This window comes from Rhinolophus ferrumequinum, chromosome 13 (genome assembly GCF_004115265.2).
Source record: "Rhinolophus ferrumequinum isolate MPI-CBG mRhiFer1 chromosome 13, mRhiFer1_v1.p, whole genome shotgun sequence".
Lineage (NCBI taxonomy): Eukaryota > Metazoa > Chordata > Mammalia > Chiroptera > Rhinolophidae > Rhinolophus > Rhinolophus ferrumequinum.
In genome coordinates this window covers 58,581,462-58,601,103 of record NC_046296.1, presented here as the reverse complement: position 1 = coordinate 58,601,103, position 19,642 = coordinate 58,581,462, and the positions used below count along the sequence as shown (strand labels likewise).

General features: G+C 33.6%; 1 protein-coding gene across 12 annotated transcripts in view; it reads right to left on the bottom strand.

Annotated features, from left to right (window-relative positions):
* Positions 1 to 19,642, bottom strand: part of PUM2 (pumilio RNA binding family member 2) — an 88,720-nt gene that overhangs the window by 46,727 nt on the left and 22,351 nt on the right. For 10 of the 12 annotated variants that reach the window (XM_033124241.1, XM_033124245.1, XM_033124249.1 and 7 more), the window contains exons 3-8: positions 12,851 to 12,959; positions 8,947 to 9,134; positions 8,220 to 8,389; positions 4,801 to 5,071; positions 4,466 to 4,559; positions 384 to 509 (exon numbers count right to left, since the gene is read on the bottom strand). In XM_033124241.1, coding sequence (XP_032980132.1) covers positions 384 to 509; positions 4,466 to 4,559; positions 4,801 to 5,071; positions 8,220 to 8,389; positions 8,947 to 9,134; positions 12,851 to 12,959 — 958 coding nt within the window. Of the gene's footprint in view, positions 1 to 383; positions 510 to 4,465; positions 4,560 to 4,800; positions 5,072 to 8,219; positions 8,390 to 8,946; positions 9,135 to 12,850; positions 12,960 to 19,011; positions 19,137 to 19,642 lie in introns of those variants that run through there. The other 2 variants (XM_033124250.1, XM_033124251.1) reach the window with 2 other exon arrangements.

Here is a 19,642-nt window from a genome sequence, read left to right as displayed (position 1 = left end):
GTTGCTGAAGCTCTTTACCTTACACTCTCCCTGACCTGGGTGTTTACAACCTACCCCCGGTTAATTTTTTGAGAAATTACTTTGCATTGCCTCTGTGGGTAATGGGACCAGTCACAAAAATGAGAATTGATGTTTGCAGTGTAAAATTTCTGAAACTGAAAAACTAAAATGTAAACCAATTATGTACAGGAAAAAAAGTTATCAGGCTTAGGCTTCTCTTACAGAATTACAGTTGAAAAATAAACTAACTCTGGAAATTTCAGCTTATTCTGGATGTTTCAGTAGTCTTAGGAACTTCAAATTGTCCAAATAGACAAAAATAAAGCTTACATCAAAATTAAAACTAAATCCATAATAAGCAACAAAGACGAACAGTAAGTTACCTGCTAATGTTGCTGCTGCAGCCAATCCTGCTGCAGTGTATGGATCAGTCCCTGGAGGAGCAGCACTAATAATATATGGATTTGGCACAAATGCAGCTGGAGCAAGGCCTGCTGAGAACACACCAGCTGTATTTAAAAAGGTGAGAAATAATGAGTGAAAATGTAAAGCATGATTTTCTTCATTAGATAAAAACATTTCTACTCTGAATTTGGGGTGGAGGAGAGTGTGTATAATGATTTAAATACTTATTAACTGAGTGATCTTGGGCATGTAACACAACCTGACGATAAGGTTCTTCGTTTATGAAATAGATGGATCATACAGGATTATTGTGAAAATTAAATGGAACACTGAATATGAAATGACTGCATAGTGCTAGCATCTAACAGGCTCACGATAACTGTTTAGAGCCTCAACTATTATTGTTCAATAGCAGTTTTCCCCTCAATCTTTATTAAGCCACACTATGAGCTAGGGATGCAACAGTGAAGAAGACAGGTATGATCCACCCTCACACATCCATCTAGTGAGAAAAACAAACAGGTAAATTGGCAATTAGAATATACTATAATAAGTGCTATGGGCATGAGAGGGGGGCATCTAATGAGCTTTTAAGGGGCAGGTAGGATGGAGTGGGATTGTAGTGTATGATAAAACTGGAGCTATCATCAGAACAAAGACCCACAAAGAGCTTCCTGGATTTTACCCTGAAAACAATAGGAAAACAATGAAGTTTTAAAAGCAAAGAAGTAAATTTAAGCCTAGCTCTGAGTCTAATATATGCCAGTTAAGGATTCAGTAAAGGCTAAGAAAGATTTAAAAAATATTCATTTGCAGTACTTATTGGAGAAGAGATTGCTGGTACTGAGGAATCACTGTGTAGACCTTTTACCATTAGGTAGTAAAATATTATTTTGAAAATGTGCCGCTAAAATTGCCTCTTCTGGAAAATAACCTAGACAGGTATAAGGTAAAGAAATAATGAAAAAGAACATGTTTGAAGGTAAAGAAACTCAAAAAGATTCAAATCTAAAAGATGCCGAAGGGGAGGATATGGGTATAAAAGCAAGTAAACATAAACTTTTAAAAAGGTAAAAGGAGCATTTACCTTAAAGTCAAGATTCAGAAACTCACTCCTAACTATTTATAGTGGCTTTCAAATATAATGACTGACCCACAATATGAAACATTTCACACTGACTTAGTAGTATCCACAGACACACATACATACCACAAAAATCTCAACAACAAAAAATATTTATCCTTGGAAATTTCAATGCACTCTATTTTCTATTTAATTTTTCTCTTCATTTTCTATAATCTATTTAATTTTAAAAAATAGTGGCCACAACATCACAACACTGATTTCATGCCCAGGTACAACATGGCCTTTTGGAAAATCTGCTTTTAATAAAAGCAATAAGATTTAGACAGAGGGCTCAATAAAACCCTGTACTATTTAAAATATCATTTGCTCAGAGTTACATTCTTAAAATATTTCCTAGGTTAAAGGTTTCAAGAGTCTCCTCTAGCTCCTCTCTCATGAACCCCAAAAGCAAATGATGCATTGGTATTCATGTTTTGCTCATGCCACTACCAAATCTTAAAGCCAAGACATATTTTTTTGGTAATTTGTATTTTTATGATTAAAAAAGATTGCCTTTAAAAACTCAAATACTATTGAAGGGTATAAAATGGAAAGCCAAAGTCCTCATGTAACTTTTACCGACAATTGGTTTATATCCTTCTAATTTTTTTTTCAATTTTAGAAATGATTTGAATATAGCTCTCTCCAGACTTACATTATAAAGCAGATATGAAGTAAGGTTTCAAATATTTGAAAAACAAAGAATTAATCTGACCTAATGGATATATATTGAAACTTCTGCCAAAAAAAAAAATGGAGAAACATGTATTTTAAGCTCACCTGATTCACTTAGAAATATTAGACACCAAATAATATGCTTGTGTGTGTATATATAAACTATATACACACATACATACATGATTGCATGCATATGTACAAATGTTTGCATGTGTTTACATATGCACTTATGTGTAAATACATATATCCATCTAAAATTTTAAATGCATTTTCTCTCTCTCTCTCTCTCTCTCTCTCTCACATTTTATATTCTGGACTACAATAGTTTTCATACGCTTTTTTCACTTGCCAACTAACCATAGTTCCCTTTCTATGTCAACAGTTCCCTATCCAGCCTATTCTTTTTAATGGCTGCACAGTACCTATCCTACTATACAGAAGGAACATGATTTAACTAGTTTACTATGGATATACTATATTTAACTGGTTCACAATTGTTTGTTATAAATAATGCTGCTATTCAAGTACACAGGTCTCTATACTGTCATCATATCCTTATGAAAATTCACTTAAATGGGCAAATATTTTTAAATTCTTGACTCACATTTCCATATTATCCTCCAGGAAAGTTGTATCAATTTATACTCCTATCACAAGTATGAGAATGCTACTCACACTCCTGCCAAAATGAAATGTTATCAACTTTTTAAACAACTGCCAATCTGAGATAAAATCAAGTCTTTTTTTATTCCAAGAACACAATAATTCAATTATTAAAAAATATTCATAAAATTTAATATATGCTAATCCAGAGCTTTCATAGATACCAATTTAAAGATATAACGAAAAATAGGGGCACATTTAAAAATGATAGCAAAAAACAAAATACCTAAAAACTTATCAAGAAATATGCGAACCTGTATGAGAAAAATTTGAAAGCTCCCATAAACAACACAAAAGCAAACTAGAACAAAAGTAAATGTACACTTATCTTGGATAAGAATATTTAGTGTCATAAAGATGTTGATTTTCCCTAAGTTAATTTAAAATTTTAACCTGATCATCTGGAGATAAAATAAGCAGATTCTGAAGTTCATAAGTAAGAACAAATATTTTAAAACTCCAAAAAGGAAGAGGATTAATGGGTGTACTAGCCTGCCACATGCTAAAACATACCATGAGGCCTCAGGAAATAAAAAGTGTTGTACTGGCCCATGAATAAACAGGAATCAGTACATTTCTAAGAATGAGAAGCAGTAAGTATAGGGATAAAAGAGGCTGGAGGAAAAGAGGAAAGAAACGGGTCCAAAGTGCATGCTGGTATTAGAAGTCATCTAGAAACATGTGGTCATTTTTGATTAAAACCAAAAATAAAATGTAAGACCTAGGAAGCCCCTTGGATTGACACAGAACAATACAAAGTTAAGGGAAGAGAACCAACTTAGCATATTCCCCCTTCCACAGATTCTGACATTGAGAGTATTCACAACTTTTCCAACCAGGAAATAAATCAAGGTTAGCCAAAAATAATAGGCATAAAAATAGTTAATAAATCTATACATGTGATAAAATGACATAAAACTATACATACACATTTATCAATGTCATATTCCTGGTTTTGGTACTGTACAGTAATTTATGTAAGATGTAGCCATTTAGGGACAACTGAGTGGGGAACCTTTGTACTCTCTATGCAACTTCATGTGGATCTATAATTATTTCAAAACAAAAAGTTAAAAAACAAACAAAAAGCCCAACACAGACAACATATACAAATGCGTGAATTCTAGCAGTAACAAACATGTAATTGTAATAATGCACATTAAAGACTAAAGGTCAAAGACCAAATAATGAAGTACGGAAGAAAATATTTTAAGAAATTTTCTAGGGATACCTATTTTTAAACCATTTTTAAAATAAACATTCTGACCTGATAATGGACACAAATAACTACATTTGAATTTCCACTTGTTTGACTCTCTAGACTTCACAATGTGAAAAAAGCTTAGGTGCTGACAGCTTTCATCAAGCTGCAGATTTTCATTTAACCAAGGATACAAGTAATAATCAGAAACAGTTCTTCCCCAGTAAATCTTTACTCTTGTCATGTAATCTATTAATCTTTGATCTCAATGAGATGTTTCGAGAAGTAATGAAATACCATTCAGTAAAAGAAAAATAAAACATCTAAACACTTTAACAAGATTTTCCAACAGTGTAATCCAAAGGGTAACTTACAAATTTACAAAGACTCACCTATATGTGGCTGCTGAGCTGCGGCCAACGCATACTGCTGCTGCTGAGCTGCAGTTAACTGCTGAACTGTAAGTGCATTAGTCCTCTGGAAGAGCTATTAGGGAAAATATTTAATACAAATATTAGTCTCAAAGCGTTTCATCTCTATTTAGAAAACTTGGAATAGAACATTTTAAACTTATTTGAATCATTTTCTCAGCTACAAGGAATTTTATTCAATAGAACATTAAATATTCAAGAATACCCTTATTATTCATGCCAATGCCTCATAGCACGTCAGGCAACAACAGTATACAGTTAAGAGTAGCTTCTTTAAAAAGAGGAGCACGTTTTACCTGCTGCTGGGAATTGTAGTCAAAAAGGCCTACAGTAGCTCCTGAAGAGTCCATTGGTACCTGATTACCAGGATAGTCAAACTGTAAGGAATCCAGACCAACTTGTTCCATGGCATCCAGATTCTGAGTTTCAGGATTTGGAAATTCTTCAACAAGTGGTTTATTAGCTGTAGGATTAGGAAGAGGCCCCAAACTTTCTGGGGGATTAGTATTGGGGCCCAGGCGCTCAACTACTTCAGTTGGAGAGGCTTGACGACTTCCAGGAGTACGACTATATAAAGAAAACAAAGGCATTATGAGTAAAAGTAGCAAGTAAGGCAAAAGCTGAAATGGGAAAGTAGGAAAATCATGGAAAACAAATGGTTGTAAAATACAGAGAACAAATTAGGCATTCCAGGTCACCAACCATTTCCCTTTATAACATTTTTTTCCCTTTCTAATCTAAACCCCTCTTAAGACTTGACATGGTTTCATTTTTTTAAAAATATTATTAATGAATGTTCTCCCTAATGTGAATAGCATAAAGATATAATTCAATTTTATAGGTAAGAAAATTGGCCAATATCACAACGTAGGCCTAGACTACCCGAAACTTTTTTCTCCAATTACAGACAAAATGAATCACAAGTATGAACAGCAGACTGTATGCGACAAATATGGGAAGGCTCAACATCAAAACCCACCTATCCTACTCCTGTCCTGCCCACCAACACATAATTGTTTTGTGATATCCTGCTTAACAATATTTCAGAAAAAAACTGGCTACAAAAGATCACTATGGATTACGACTTAAGGGTATAAAAATGCAGGACACACCAGAAAAAGGCAGTGCACTAAGACAAAAAGCTAACTCCTGTCTCTGAATACGATTTCGAGCAAATCACTTCATCTTCCAGGTCTCAGTTTCCATACTGAAGAGACTAAAGAGATGACCTGTGGTTCCAGTAACAAGAACAACAACAAAAACCTGTTTGTGAAAACCCTCTATGACAGCTCTCCAAAAACCATCTTTATGATACCAAATTGTTCCAGTTTAAGGAAATCATCATAAAGAAATGAAAATGTGTAACGTTTATCAAAAATTAAGTATGCACATAAATGAAAAGTGTAATTTTATATATTAAAAAGTAACATTTTCTACCAACTAGCCTCCTTAATTTTCCCCCAAATTTATTAATATTGGACTAAATTTTAAGCATTGATACTTTTTTTAATCAACACCCCTCATGGTCTAAACTTTATTTTTACTTTATTTCTAGACATAATCCTCATTTAGTCTCTTTTCTTCTACAGAAATAGTTTATCTTTTCCCTTACAAGAAATAAGTTTATTCTGAAAAACCATGAGTTCTTATTATATTCATGTTTAAATGTATTAAATAAATGGCAATTATTTATTAATTGCCCAAAAATAAGACCTAGCCGGAAATCAGATCCAAGGCGTCTTTTGGAGCAAAAATTAATGTAAGACCTGGTCTTATTTTACTATAAGTAAAATATTTTACTTATAAGTAAATACTATACTTAAATACTATAAGTAAAATACTGTAAGTAAAAATATTTTACTGTAAGTAAAATTTACTATAACTACTTATTTTACTTTGCTCCAAAAGACGCCTTGGATCTGATTGTCCGTTTAGGTCTTATTTTCGGGGAAACATGGTACTTTGCCCAGCTTTCAATGACAGCTGTTATACCTATGTAACTCTGCCCCTAACTTCAGGTACTTCATATTGGGTTAATTTGCTAACACACACAGAGCATTTTATAAAGCTATTACTTAATAATCAAAAATGTTTCCCATTTATGTGAAATTATACTTTATTAAAGTCAACCATTGTCCTTACAACATTACAAAAAATTTCAAACCCTTCTCCCCTTTATCTATGCCTAATTTTTCATGTGAATATTCCACAGGTTTGTTTTTCATTCAGAATATATGGGAAGAAAAAAATAAAACTAAAAGGATGCTCTGTAAAATCAACCAATTAAAAAAGACATCTTGCTATACAGTTCTTTCGTTCCTTTCAGTTCCACTCCAGTAATGTATATATTGATGATTTATCAGTGAATGTACATTTTAATGAGGCACTAGCATAGGGACCACATAGCCATAGCTATTAGTCTGAAATGTACAATACTGTATCAAAAATAATGCATAAACAATTTAAATACATACTCCAAACTTAAAAAAATAAAATTAGAATGCTAATTTTATTGAGAAGTATAGGCTTTCATACAAAACAACACTAATACAGCAAAAAGTAGAGGACACAATAGAAAAAAGTCATTGTGCTATCAGTGGTGTTCTTTTCTTGCTATAGTTAATGGTGTATTAACACTTCAATTATAAATGTATACACTGAAGGCTTTATAATCAACTCAGTTTTAAATGCATGCCCTTAACTAAAACTTAGATTAGGCAACAGAAGAGTAAAATCAGGATACGGTTCTAAAACAAATTGACTAGCATTAAATTTATTTCTTGTCAAAAGAGGTTTACTGGTTTTGGATGCTTTTTTGCACTTAGAACAGATACAAATGACACTTGAAGAAGTTCTCTGCCTTGGATAACTAAAGGCAATAAACATAAATGTATACCACCCATATGTACCTACACTCAGTGAATTGAGACTCCATGGTTCACAAGATCTGAAAGAAACAGCTCCTTTTCAAGTACAGGCCCCAAAGCATCTGACTGCTGAAGTATGAAGTATAGGAAATCAGTATGAAGAAACAACTCCCTAATATTTAAACAAATGTGCACTGCAAAATCTAAGACCAAAGGCTAGAATAAACACTTATTTAATTGCCATAAAAAGACAACTAAAAAAATACAACTTATAGAATTCTGAGCTTCAAGTTAACTTTCTCAAGTCTTTAATATGTTCCCCTCTTCCTAATTTCAGGAGTATAAAGTATTGGCACAAATTCATATAAGTCATAGATCCTAAGAGCTACTTATGTTTCCTCATTTCCAAGATAAAGAGTTAAATATGGGGTAGGAGATACAATACAGGAATAGAAAGAAGAGGAAACACCACAGAAAGGTGCTCAAAAGCAACCTCAAGAAGTTTACCAAGAAAAATCAGATTAAACCTAACATTCACTGAATTTTAGCAGGGAGGAAAAAATAAAATTTAGACTACCGTATTAGCAGAAAGATAACAGCAGCTTCTAACATTACTCCTTCAATGGAATGTACTGTTTGAGAGAATGTTTTGATGAATTATTTTTTTCAATGGCTCATAATCATTAATATTCCTTATGAAAAAATTAAGTCTTTCTCCAGATTAACACAAGGTACAAAGGGAAATAAAATAAACCAAAATTGGAAAATTGTCTAAATCAGTCACATCAGCTAGTCGCAATAATCCCTAAAGAGATATGCTTTTCTTCTTGAGAAAGTTAAAATCTTACTTAAAATCTTTGCAATCGGCATCCATTCCATTTGGCAAACCTCTGCCATTTATTTTAGAATCATCATCATCTCCTTGTTTAAGATCTCTGTTTTGGTCCTCCTCAAATGGAGAAGCCTTGCCTTTTTGATCTCCTTTCTCAGGTCCATCTGTTTCAGCATCTCTAGTGCCCTGAGGAAAAAGAATCTGTTTGATTCTGAATATTTAATAGAACACACAAAAAAAGGCACCATAAGGTGACCTAAAACTACACTATAGTGCATGTAAACAATAAAAGCATTGAATCTTATTTTAATTTCGTAGTCAACTATTAATAATTTATCAAATTGAGTACAAACCAGTGATTTATAACAGAAGGGCTAAGGCAACCTTAACTATAGCGGTGCTGGAAAAGCAGTAACACCACAAATGAGATTAAAATTCCACTTAATGCATAGATGATTTTGTTCAGTTACTTTCAGATCAAGTACTACCATAAGTAAGCAATTTTAATCTTGCAAATTAGGTATTTTAATTAATATGGTTTGATTCATGTAACATGGTTAAGAGTATAAATATTCCCAGTGGTTCTACTGTTTCACATATTCAAGTGGCCAAGAGAAGATAAGAGTACCAATAGCTACACAATTTCCTTTAGCTTTAGAAAGGGCCAGAAAAATAAAATGACTTAAAGATAACCAAATAACCACTGAGCAATTATTAAAAATTTCTTCATTCAAAATACTTACAAAAGTTCCCTTCCTAAATCGAGAATCCAATTTATCAGCTGGAGAAGAACTTAGCACATATTCTACCATGCTCACACCAAGGCCTCCACTTTCTGATCGCGGAGACAGTATTGCATTTACTTCACTGTTTCCATGAAAACCCTGTCCAGATCTTCTCTGTACCATAATAGGCTGGGACATTGAATGGTCTGTTTGGAAGAAAGAACACAATTACATATTTGTACTTTTAAACTAACCAAATGTACTTATACAAATTAATGTACTAAATTAAGAAAAATTAGTAATTGTTTTATTTAGAATGTTATAATCTTTATGAAAAGCTCTTCATTCTGTTGAGACTCACTGGCCTGGGCCATTTCTTGAGAATACAGACAGAAAGAGCCATTTGGTAAACAAACAAAAAAAAAAACGTAAAAGCCTTGTGAAGGGTTTTTTTTTCAATGACAACCACAAAAAGTCAATGGAGAAACCAAACATTAGGGCTCAGTGGCCTACAAGCATCTTAATTGAAAAGTTCAAGTTCTTCAAATTGATGGTTGTCAGATGAGAGGGGGCAGTGGGATGGGTGAAAAAAGTGAAGGGATTAAGATGTACAAATTGCCAGTTATAAACATAGTTACGGGGATGTAACATACAGCACAGGGAACATAGTCAATATTGACTACGTATGCACAGTGTCAGATGGGTAATAGACATTGGGATGATCACTTCGTAAGTCATATAAATGCATAATCACTCTGTTGTAACCTGAAACTACTAGTGTATGTCAACTGTAATTGAAAACTTTTTTTTAAATAATTAAGTTCTTTTGGTGATATATAATAATTCAAAACAAAAACCTTACAGGGATAAAATCCAGAAGAATAAAGGTAACTCCTCCTAAACTGGCAGAGGCAATTCTCAAGCTCAGTTATGTACTGGACAGATGCAGAACACATGGCTGTACGGCTACAAACTCAAATAAGTTTGGAAAAAACAGTAATATCACAGAATTCTATTCTCAGTGTAAAAACTAAGTATCACCTAAAGAATATCTTTTAAGGGGCGGCCGGATGGCTCAGTTGGTTAGAGCCTGAGCTCTGAGTAACAGGGTTGTCGGTTCGATTCCCACATTGGCCAGTGAGCTGCACCCTGCACAACTAGATTGAAGACAACGAGCTGCCGGAGGGGCAGCCAAATGGCTGTTTGTTAGAGCGAATGCACTTGACAACAAGGTTGCCAGTTCGACTCCTGCATGTGATGGTGGGCTGCGCCCCCCGCAACTAGATTGAAAACGGTGACTGGACTTGGAGCTGAGCTGTGATCTCCACAACTAAGACTGAAGGACAATAACTTGACTTGGAGCTGATGGGTCCTGGGAAAAACACACTGTTCCCCAATAAAGTCCTGGAAATATGCACTGCTCCCCTTCCCCAATAAAATCTTAAAAAGAAAAAAAAAAAAAAGAATATCTTTTAAAATGCCGTGTAGATGAAAAGTTTTCCATTTATTTTGTTTAACAAAAAATTATTCATCTGGTACCTTTACAACATATTTTTGTGGGGGGGAAAACGGTGTATTTAAGATCTGGGAGCAAATGGAATACAAATATAATGAGACACCTGAAGCAACATTCATATAGATTTGCCAAAAAGTTTTTTTAAAGGAACCAATAAGCTGTCAGCTACCTGTGGCTTATGTTGTGAACACGTACAACAGTCAATATTAGGTCTAGTCCTTCAACGGCTGAACTACCACAGAGGTACTCAGTCATCATTTTATTAATGTAATAATTTGTAAATGATTGCTACTTTTATTAAACCATATTAAAACATTTCTATTTCAGTACCTTTATCCATGAAATTTGTCATCACATTTTTTATTCGATCATTCACCCATTCATCTAGTTCAAATATTGGTTTACTGTCTATCATATGCAAGAACAAGACAGTCTCTGCCCTCAGAGAGATTATAAGTTTAATAAGAAGGCAATCATAATAAAGTATAAGTGCTTCAATAAAAATAATCCATTATAGTAGAAGAATAGAACAAAAGGGGTAGGAATCCTTCCTAGTCTCAGAGTGAATCCCAAAGGGAAGGGTAAGAGTTAAAGTGAGCAAAAGTTAGGTGGGGGTAGAAAGAGCCTTTCAGTTAGAGAAACCAGTAGGTTCAAAGGCCTGGACGTGCCAGGAAAACACATGAAATTAACAATCACAAGTAGTTCAGTTGAGCTGAGAAGGAAATATGTGTATGATAATCTCCTGTAGTCATGGAAAGAATCTTTCTTAGAATGACAATTCCTTTAGACCGGGAATGTGTTACTCGTATTTGTACATGCTTACATTCAATAAATGTTCAGCAAAAAAAATAATTACATTCATTATCATGTCTCTTACTAAAAACTAATCACCTTAAAAATTTTATCCATACAACTAAAAGTTGGGAGAAGTGGTACAAGGAATTAATTAAAATTATAAATTTTATAATTAAGAAGAAATATCAGGAATATATAAATATGTTACTTAAGTATTTTATTGCGGGAAGTAGCTGTCCTCAAAATATAACATACCAAAAATATTTCCCTACCACCCATTTTGAATATAATCTCCATTACCATGTTGTACTAAAGATGCTTTAAAATGCTTTAAAAAATATTTGGTTCTGGTAAATAAAGTAATTCACCATGTAATCTCCGGGGAAAAAAAATCAAAGTATGTCTATCAACCAAGTTCAAGCACATGTGATTTTTAACAGAGAAAGTGCCTTTAGAGGGGAAAATGTATTTATCCCAGTCCAAATAACTGAATAATTTAAATTATGAGTCCAAGTTAGCATAGGTTATAATTAACATCTAGAAAAAAAGAATTCCTTGAGGTCAAGAATCACATCTTATTTATCTTTGTTTACAGAACACATTATCATATTGGTTGAACTCAAAAAAACTCCACATTGTTGTAAGGAAATTTTAGTCTAAATTAGTAGTTACCAAAGCTTTCAATCTTTTTCAATTTTGAATGTAAAAAGTATTAATTGTTAAATCGGCTAGTATTTTCTAACTTTTTGGCAATTATTTTAGTTTAATAACAAAATTTAAAATTATAAGGGACTTTAAAATCTTTTAATGATTTGGAGAATAAGAAAATACCTAGTAATTTATACTCAAAAATATAAGATTAATTTGATAATTATCATCCAGAAATGTTTTTATGTTACTTTGGTCATTTTGTATAGCTTTAGCAAGCTGCATGAAACTAAGTCATAAAAAGAGAAAAGTAAAATATAAAATATATGTTGACAGTTCCAGGTGTATATAGCTCTCAAATTTTACTAATCAGAAGTAGTAAAAAATACAGCAAGTACTATTTTAAGAATATAAGTATGCTCTTTAATTTACCAATAAATACGGTCACTCCTTTGAGTTATACTCATATACCAGTTCCTTTTCTCTTAAAAGTTTCTTGAACCTAAGTCTCTCTGCACTACTTATAGATATCAAAAACAAAGTCTGCCCTCTCTCTGGGAATTCTACCTTAATAAGGGAGTTTACTTCCTTTCTGGGTGTGGCTAATGGCTAATTAAATTAGACTGAGCTCCAACTAGATAAAATCAATCACCGTCCTCCAATACAATTTAAGATCGAAAATTCCTATCATTAATGTGTATTCTATTTTAAGGGAAATTCAGGATTTTATAATCCGAGTTTTAACTTCAAAAAAACTTCTTAAAAAAATCTTACCATGACAAACACTTCTAATCAATAACTGAACCATTAGATAAGGGTTAACTTACATCCAAAAAAATGTGCATTATAATGACGGACGAAATCTTCACAAGTTTTCTCCAACTACTGCCTGGGGGTAGGTAGGCAGGGTTTAAAAAAATTTCAAGTAAATTCATAATTCTCATGCATACACCAAAAACTTACGAGAAGTTCCCCATGCAGTCTCTCTCCACTCATCATCCCCAAGAAATATGCCTTTTTGTCCATCTTTTGTTGAATCATCAGGTTCCCAAAACTTTTTGGTAGGCAAAAGCTATTTGGGAGGGAAAAAAAATATTACATTTAAATTTTATTCTAATTACAAAGAATATGCAGAGGAAAGCAAACTTACCACCAATATATACTAGTTATCAGTGCTAATAAAAATTCAGCGTGATTTATTTCTTATTTGTCTCATTAATAAAAATAACTCTCTACCTATGTTTGAGTACTGGCTCTAATAATTCTAGACCTGAACATTAAATCAAAGTCCACTTCTGACTTTCCTAAATTTTTCGAAATAAATATTGTTGAATGTCCTGGGATTTGCTTTGTAAATATTTTCAAAAGACTTTAGTACTAAATTTCTAACAATACAGATAATACAACAAAATATCTATACAATGATAAAAGAATTTCCTTTACTTCCAAGTACTGCCCTTGGATCACCTTCTATCCTACAGCTTCCTTGATGGAAAATGTATTTTCATTCTGCACTTAATCAATGGAAGTGAACTTCACAACTTTTCCTAGGTTCAGAATACTAGCCATGTATCAGAGGAAGCTACAGGAGACACATAGAAAAGACCCTCAAATACTTTTGAGATAACAACCTCAAAGCCCTGTGCTCTATCTTATATTGCAACATACACAGCACATAACAATTGTATTGATACAATCATTCACTAATTACTCAAAGGATACATTTGGCCAATTCTTAAAGATACTTTTAATATTCATCCAGGTCTCTCCTCTCTACTTTCTCTGACACTCAGAGGGTGTGGACTAGGGTATGTTCATTTGAAAAGAATACACTGGTTTTCTGAGATGTGCATTTGGCATTTTAAATAAGCATTTGTAAGACACCCTTCCCTCTCAGCCCAGTCTTTCAGTGCTCATAATTAAACCTATATATATGTCTGTTACTACACACTAAATTATCTGTGTTTGCTTCCTTAAGGGCATGGTGACCGTATCTTCAGCGAGTTCAGAAACATACAAATTGGGTCTGAGAGATTAAGATTGTGTGTGCTGGGGCTTGAAAGTATGAGTGGAAGGCACCACTTGAGAAAATGTACAGTGTGCAGAGCAGGGTGTGAGGTGGAGGACAGATGCAGGAGGTCAAAGCTGATGCTGACAGAGCTAACTAGGTCAGATTATGAGGAATCTTAAAGACATGCTAAAGAAATTACATGTTACACTGAAGCAAAAGGGAATCAAGAGAGGCTGGCAAGAGTGACACTGTGTTTTAGAAAACAACTCAAGTTGTAAATTGTAAGAATAATGGATATTCTAGACTAGAGACAAGAGACCAATTTAGGAGAATTACAACTGGATGAAGATGACAAAAATTTAAACAATACTGGCAGAAAAAAACAAAATAAAATGGATCCGAGAGACATTTAAAAGAGTGAATAGAGTATGAATACAAATGGCGGGGTTGATAAAAAGGATAAAACTTTAAAATTTCAGTAACAAGGTAAATGGCAATACTGACCAAAACGGGGGGGGGGGGGGGGGGGAATTCAATTTTGGCACATTCCTATCTACAGATCTTTTTTTATTTTTAATTTTAAAGGAAACTAAATTCTACTGTTTTAAAAAAGAAAAGTTTTTGCATCAGATCTTCCTGGGCTGCAAATAATATGTATTTAAAGTACAGACATTTTAAAAAATAATGTGCTCTAACAAAGATTCCAGTAATCCAATCTCTGTTCCTTCTATTTTAAAAAAAAGTAAATATGCAAACAAAAAACAAAGCTGACAATATAATACTAAAACGCTGTACTTGATATATTTAAATAATTGAACATTTATTCATAGTAAGACCCAAGTTAATTCCTTAAAAATACTGTATAAATAAGCTACTTCAGGAAGAATATGACAAATGGCCAGAGAATAAAGAAATGCTTTTATCCCATACTTGATGGAAAAAATGTTTCAATATCAAAATAAGAAAACAATTAAGGAATCAAAAATAATTACAACAACTTAATAGAAGCATTTATCACAGTCACAAAAACAGCTAAAACTAACTAATCTTCTGAGGTATTAGGAATACCAGAATCTCTTTAAAGAGACTATTCCAAAGTCTTTTGGGATAAGGTTCCCTGTAGTGCTTTAATCATAGATCACTGTTTTAAAATGCAAACTGCACAACTGGGGGGGTGAAAGGTGGGGGACTGGGGGGGTGAAATCTATGTCAAGCACTAATCCAGTGTGCGCACTTTCTGTCAAGCACTGTGCTACGAATATCTCTTCATTTTGCAAACATTTGTAAGTCATCACGCACAGGAAAACAGGTTAGCAGTTAACAAAATGAACACTTCTAGCAAAGGCCTTTACCAACATTCTAGTAGCTTTCTGTGACAATTTTGACACTGATTTCAAATATTTCTAGAGAAACTACTAGCTTGTGACCAAGAATAACTTAAAAGGACTAAATATGGGGAAAGGCAACAATTCAGGATAACAGTTTAAAAAAAAAGGATTAAGTGGTACACTGGCTGAAACTGCAATAAAAATAGAGATTTGCCCCTGGAGACTCTTTTACTCTAGTAGAAGTGGGGAAGCATATTACAGAAGACAAGGGCGAAGAGATCATGAAGATCTGTCAATATATTACCCAAAGCACTTCCTATCGGTCCCCTAATTCACAAGAGCTCTAAACCAAGGTCAGGTAACTCAGTATTTCTTGTCAGTCTGCTCCTCCATTCTTCCTTCCAAAGAAATGACTGGGTGGATATGATACACAAATTCATCCCCCAATGGTCGGTCCACCATTTTATTAGTTCTTTCCTTAAAGAAGCACTTATGTCTTGCCCTCTCCATTTCCAAAGAAATCAGTCAACATCCTAGCATGCTGCCTCAAAATTAATAAAATTGCTGCTAGAATTTACATTATAAGGTACACTTAAACTTCAGATTTTTCTACTAAATTATTATGTAAAATCACCAAACCAACCAAATCAACATAATCCTAAGAATTACAAGGATTTAAAAGCTATAAGTCTACATTATGATGTTTTAAATTAAGGTGTTCATACAACATCCAAACTGGGATGTTTGAAAAAGGAGGTGCTATTAATAATTATGCCATGAAGATAAAGATGTATCTGGACTGTCAGGGCACATTAGAATGCAAGGTGACTGTACGATGAAAGTTCAAGTTCATAAAATACAGGCATAGATAATAAATAACCAAGTGTGGCAAGAACAAAAGACACAAGGTAACTTCCTAAAATCCCAGAATGGTGCTTTTCCACACTTTCATCTTTTCTGTTAATAAAAGATATCAACACTTAAGTTTTTTTCAAATCATACCACTTTTCCAACTCTTTTTTCCTATATCTTTTAATATCACCAGCAAATATCAGATGTTGTCACTTCCATTAGGAAGCAGTATTGTAAATAGTCAAGGCACTTATGAGTTCAAATTGCCATTCAAGCTCTATTATAAGGCCTTCGACCAGTTAATCAACTGTTCTGAGCTTCAGTTTCCTCATTGGTAAAGTAAGGAAAATAATAAAGCTACTACCAAAGAGTTTCTATAAGGCTAGAATGAAATAACATTAAGTAAAGTGCTCAGAACAGCATCTAGCACATAGTGACACATAGGTATTAGGTATCTTCACTATCAAAAACTTTGAATCCTTTAATATGACAAAATGTGAATAACACACTGGCCAGCAACATTTAACTGGCTGATTATTTTAAAGGAGTATGACATCATTCATTACAAAACCCTTGTCTATAGCTGTTTGCCTTCTTGAGTCCATCTGAGTGTCCTAGGGGGACCATAAGACCCCACTCCTTATAAAGAACAGCTGCCTAATATAGTCACATTTTGTATAAGGAAACAGAATCAGAGCTTAAATTGTCCAAGGTTACATATATAGTTAGTAAACAGCAGCATTAAAATTTAAACATATATCTGTTTAATTTTTAGGTCTCTTTCCATTTAACTACCCTAGAAGATGGTTCTTTTCGATCATAGTCCAATTCATCAATATTTCTGAAAATTTCCAGTATCAGGCCACCATTATATAATGAAAAAATAAGAGGTATTAAAGTTTAAGATATTATCATGATATTCAGACCATATACTGTGGGTATTCACTATAGTGGATAAAGTTTAAGATAGAATTAAGGTGGGGATTTATGCAGACAAAACTATGATCAGCTATTTAAACACTATTTGAAACAGCTGGTTTCCATTCCACTTATCCCTAACAGCTAAGTTTGAGTTAGAGCATTGGAGATATGTATGTCACTCATACAAAAGGTTATTCTTATTACTATTTTCAAAGAAGTCAGTCTTACTCAACATCATATAGCATTAGTGACGGAAATGAGAGAAAACAATCTCCTTACTTCCCTACCAAATGTCTCCCATTTCACCACACTACCTGGGATCTTATTTTCTTTAATGTCTTTTTAAAATATTACTGTATCAGAAAAGGAGGGAACATTGTTTGTAATTCTATGCTATGGAAATACTCCCCAAATAAAACACATTAACTCAGTGATTTATAATTAAATTCTGGGTTCCCTAAAGAATTTCAGGTAGGGGCCTCTTTCCCCTTATATAAAAAATAACAAAAACTGAGTTTTTATACATACAGATATACATGTGATATGTATGTTAATAAAATAGGTTACGTGCCTCTGCAATGTGGTTTGAAAAACACTATACTAATGAAGCTGAATTCAACCTCCTATGGATTAGCTTTGCTCTTGTTAAGCCACATGACAATGCAAATCGGTGGGTCTTTTGACAAAAATGTTATGAAAAAAAAAGGAAAGGATGAATTTATGAATGGATGAATTCAAATCTTTTTCTATTTCTGGCTAAACAACTAGAAGAGACTGCCCTTCTGATGATGGGTCAGTAAAGCTATCATGGTCTACAAAAAGCAATACACATGAATTCAGTGTTTTGTACATTAGAGATTTATTAACAACTTAAGACATAAGGAAAACTTCATTTTTAAAGAAAAAGTCAAGAACAGGCCAATCCATTTAAAAAAGATGTCATATTAAAAAAATAAACAAGCAATTTTAAAAAACTCAGCCAGAAACTCAAGGCTGCTTTAATTTATTAAAATGAATGAATTCTGGGATAAAACAAAAACAAAAAAAAAACCTCACCTGTCAGGAAAGGAGGAGAAGACTGGTGAGAGAGAGACAGGCAAAGAAGGAAATCCCAGAAGGTTCCCTGCTGCCTGTGAGATGAGGAAAGATAGAAAGGCTTGTGGGAGAGAGAACCCAGAGACAGAAACCTGAGTAGGTTTTTTAGCTATCTCTTAGAGGTAACAGAATTAGTTGGTCAACTGTTAAGAAAAAAACTTAATTAGTAAGTAACAGCTTACTTAAAAATACATTTTTACTAGATGAAGGTCACAGAAGCACTGGCCTGTGCCTATCTGCCAAAAAAGCAGGCAGTCTAAACCCTAGCCACTTTTACTCTGCATTTCTGACATTTCCATTAAGAACGCCTACATTTAAGCTTAGATCATTTAACATACTATTCATTCCAGCTTCTCTCTTTTCAAAAAACCTCAAATATCCCTCCTCCACTCCCAAATAACTAAACTCTTTCTATTACTGTTTCTGATCACATTTAACTGTGAAAATGTTTTTGGATTTATCCAATATTGTTTAGAAAGGGAGGAGGAAAAGAGCAAATTTGTAAATATACACACAATGTAGATTTGGGAAGTGAAGTGTTGGGGGGGTGTCTAAATAGAATTAAAGTAAGGGTGTGACTTTAAGATTTGCTCTTAAAAAAATAAAGTTCAAGTTTGTCATAGACTAGGCTGAAATACAGTTTGAACCTGCTTTTAAGACGTGCTATTCTGCTTTCTGAAGACCAAAAAAAATAAGTAGCAGGGAGAAAACAGAAGTCCTTTTCAGCTGCTTCTTTTTATTCACTCACAGGGTAAATAATGCCTAAGCAGCCACTGCATCGCAGTGAACCTGTAGTTTTCTTTAAATAAAAAATTATTCTCTCTCTCAAATTTTTCTTAGGGCCCAAAATTTTACCTTATGCACTGAACTTACAAGTTTACCTTGGCAACACTTAATGCTTAAGCACCTTAACTCACCCTTAAATCAGTCCTCTGAATATGACAAACTCTTTGGAAAACGCTGTTCTGGAGAAAGGGAGGGTTAGCTAGCTGCAGGGTGCCCTCTTGTGGCCCAAAGGAGTGACTGGACTCTTTTTCTGCATCTGAAGAGCACAGCATTGGATGGAGTGAGTCTCGTGAAGGTCTCTAATCTACCAAAGTAAAATAATCTCCAGGAGCAAGCAATTAATTACACATCTTAGGTCTGTTCACCATTATTTTCTTTTATCAAAGTCCGTACTATAGTACTAAAGAACATGAAAAAATAAAGGTGTGACCACGAGGGTTTTCATAATCAATTAAAATTTTCTAAATATTCATTAGGTATATGGAAAACTAAGTATTTTTGATGCCTTAAATTATATAATGGTGAGGTTAAATGGAATGCCCCAGTGAGTCTTGATTAACAGGACTGATAAAATGCATTCAAAATATTTAGAGTGCCCACTGTGTGCTAGTCATCCAAAGCTACCAGTCTACTGAGACTAATATAAAACAATAAATTGTAAGCAGTACTATGATAAAGTATACATAAAGATCTATAAGAAGTCAGATGAGGAACTATAATTCTACTGTGGATAGCAATGGGACGGTAAACATTTTTTTTGTA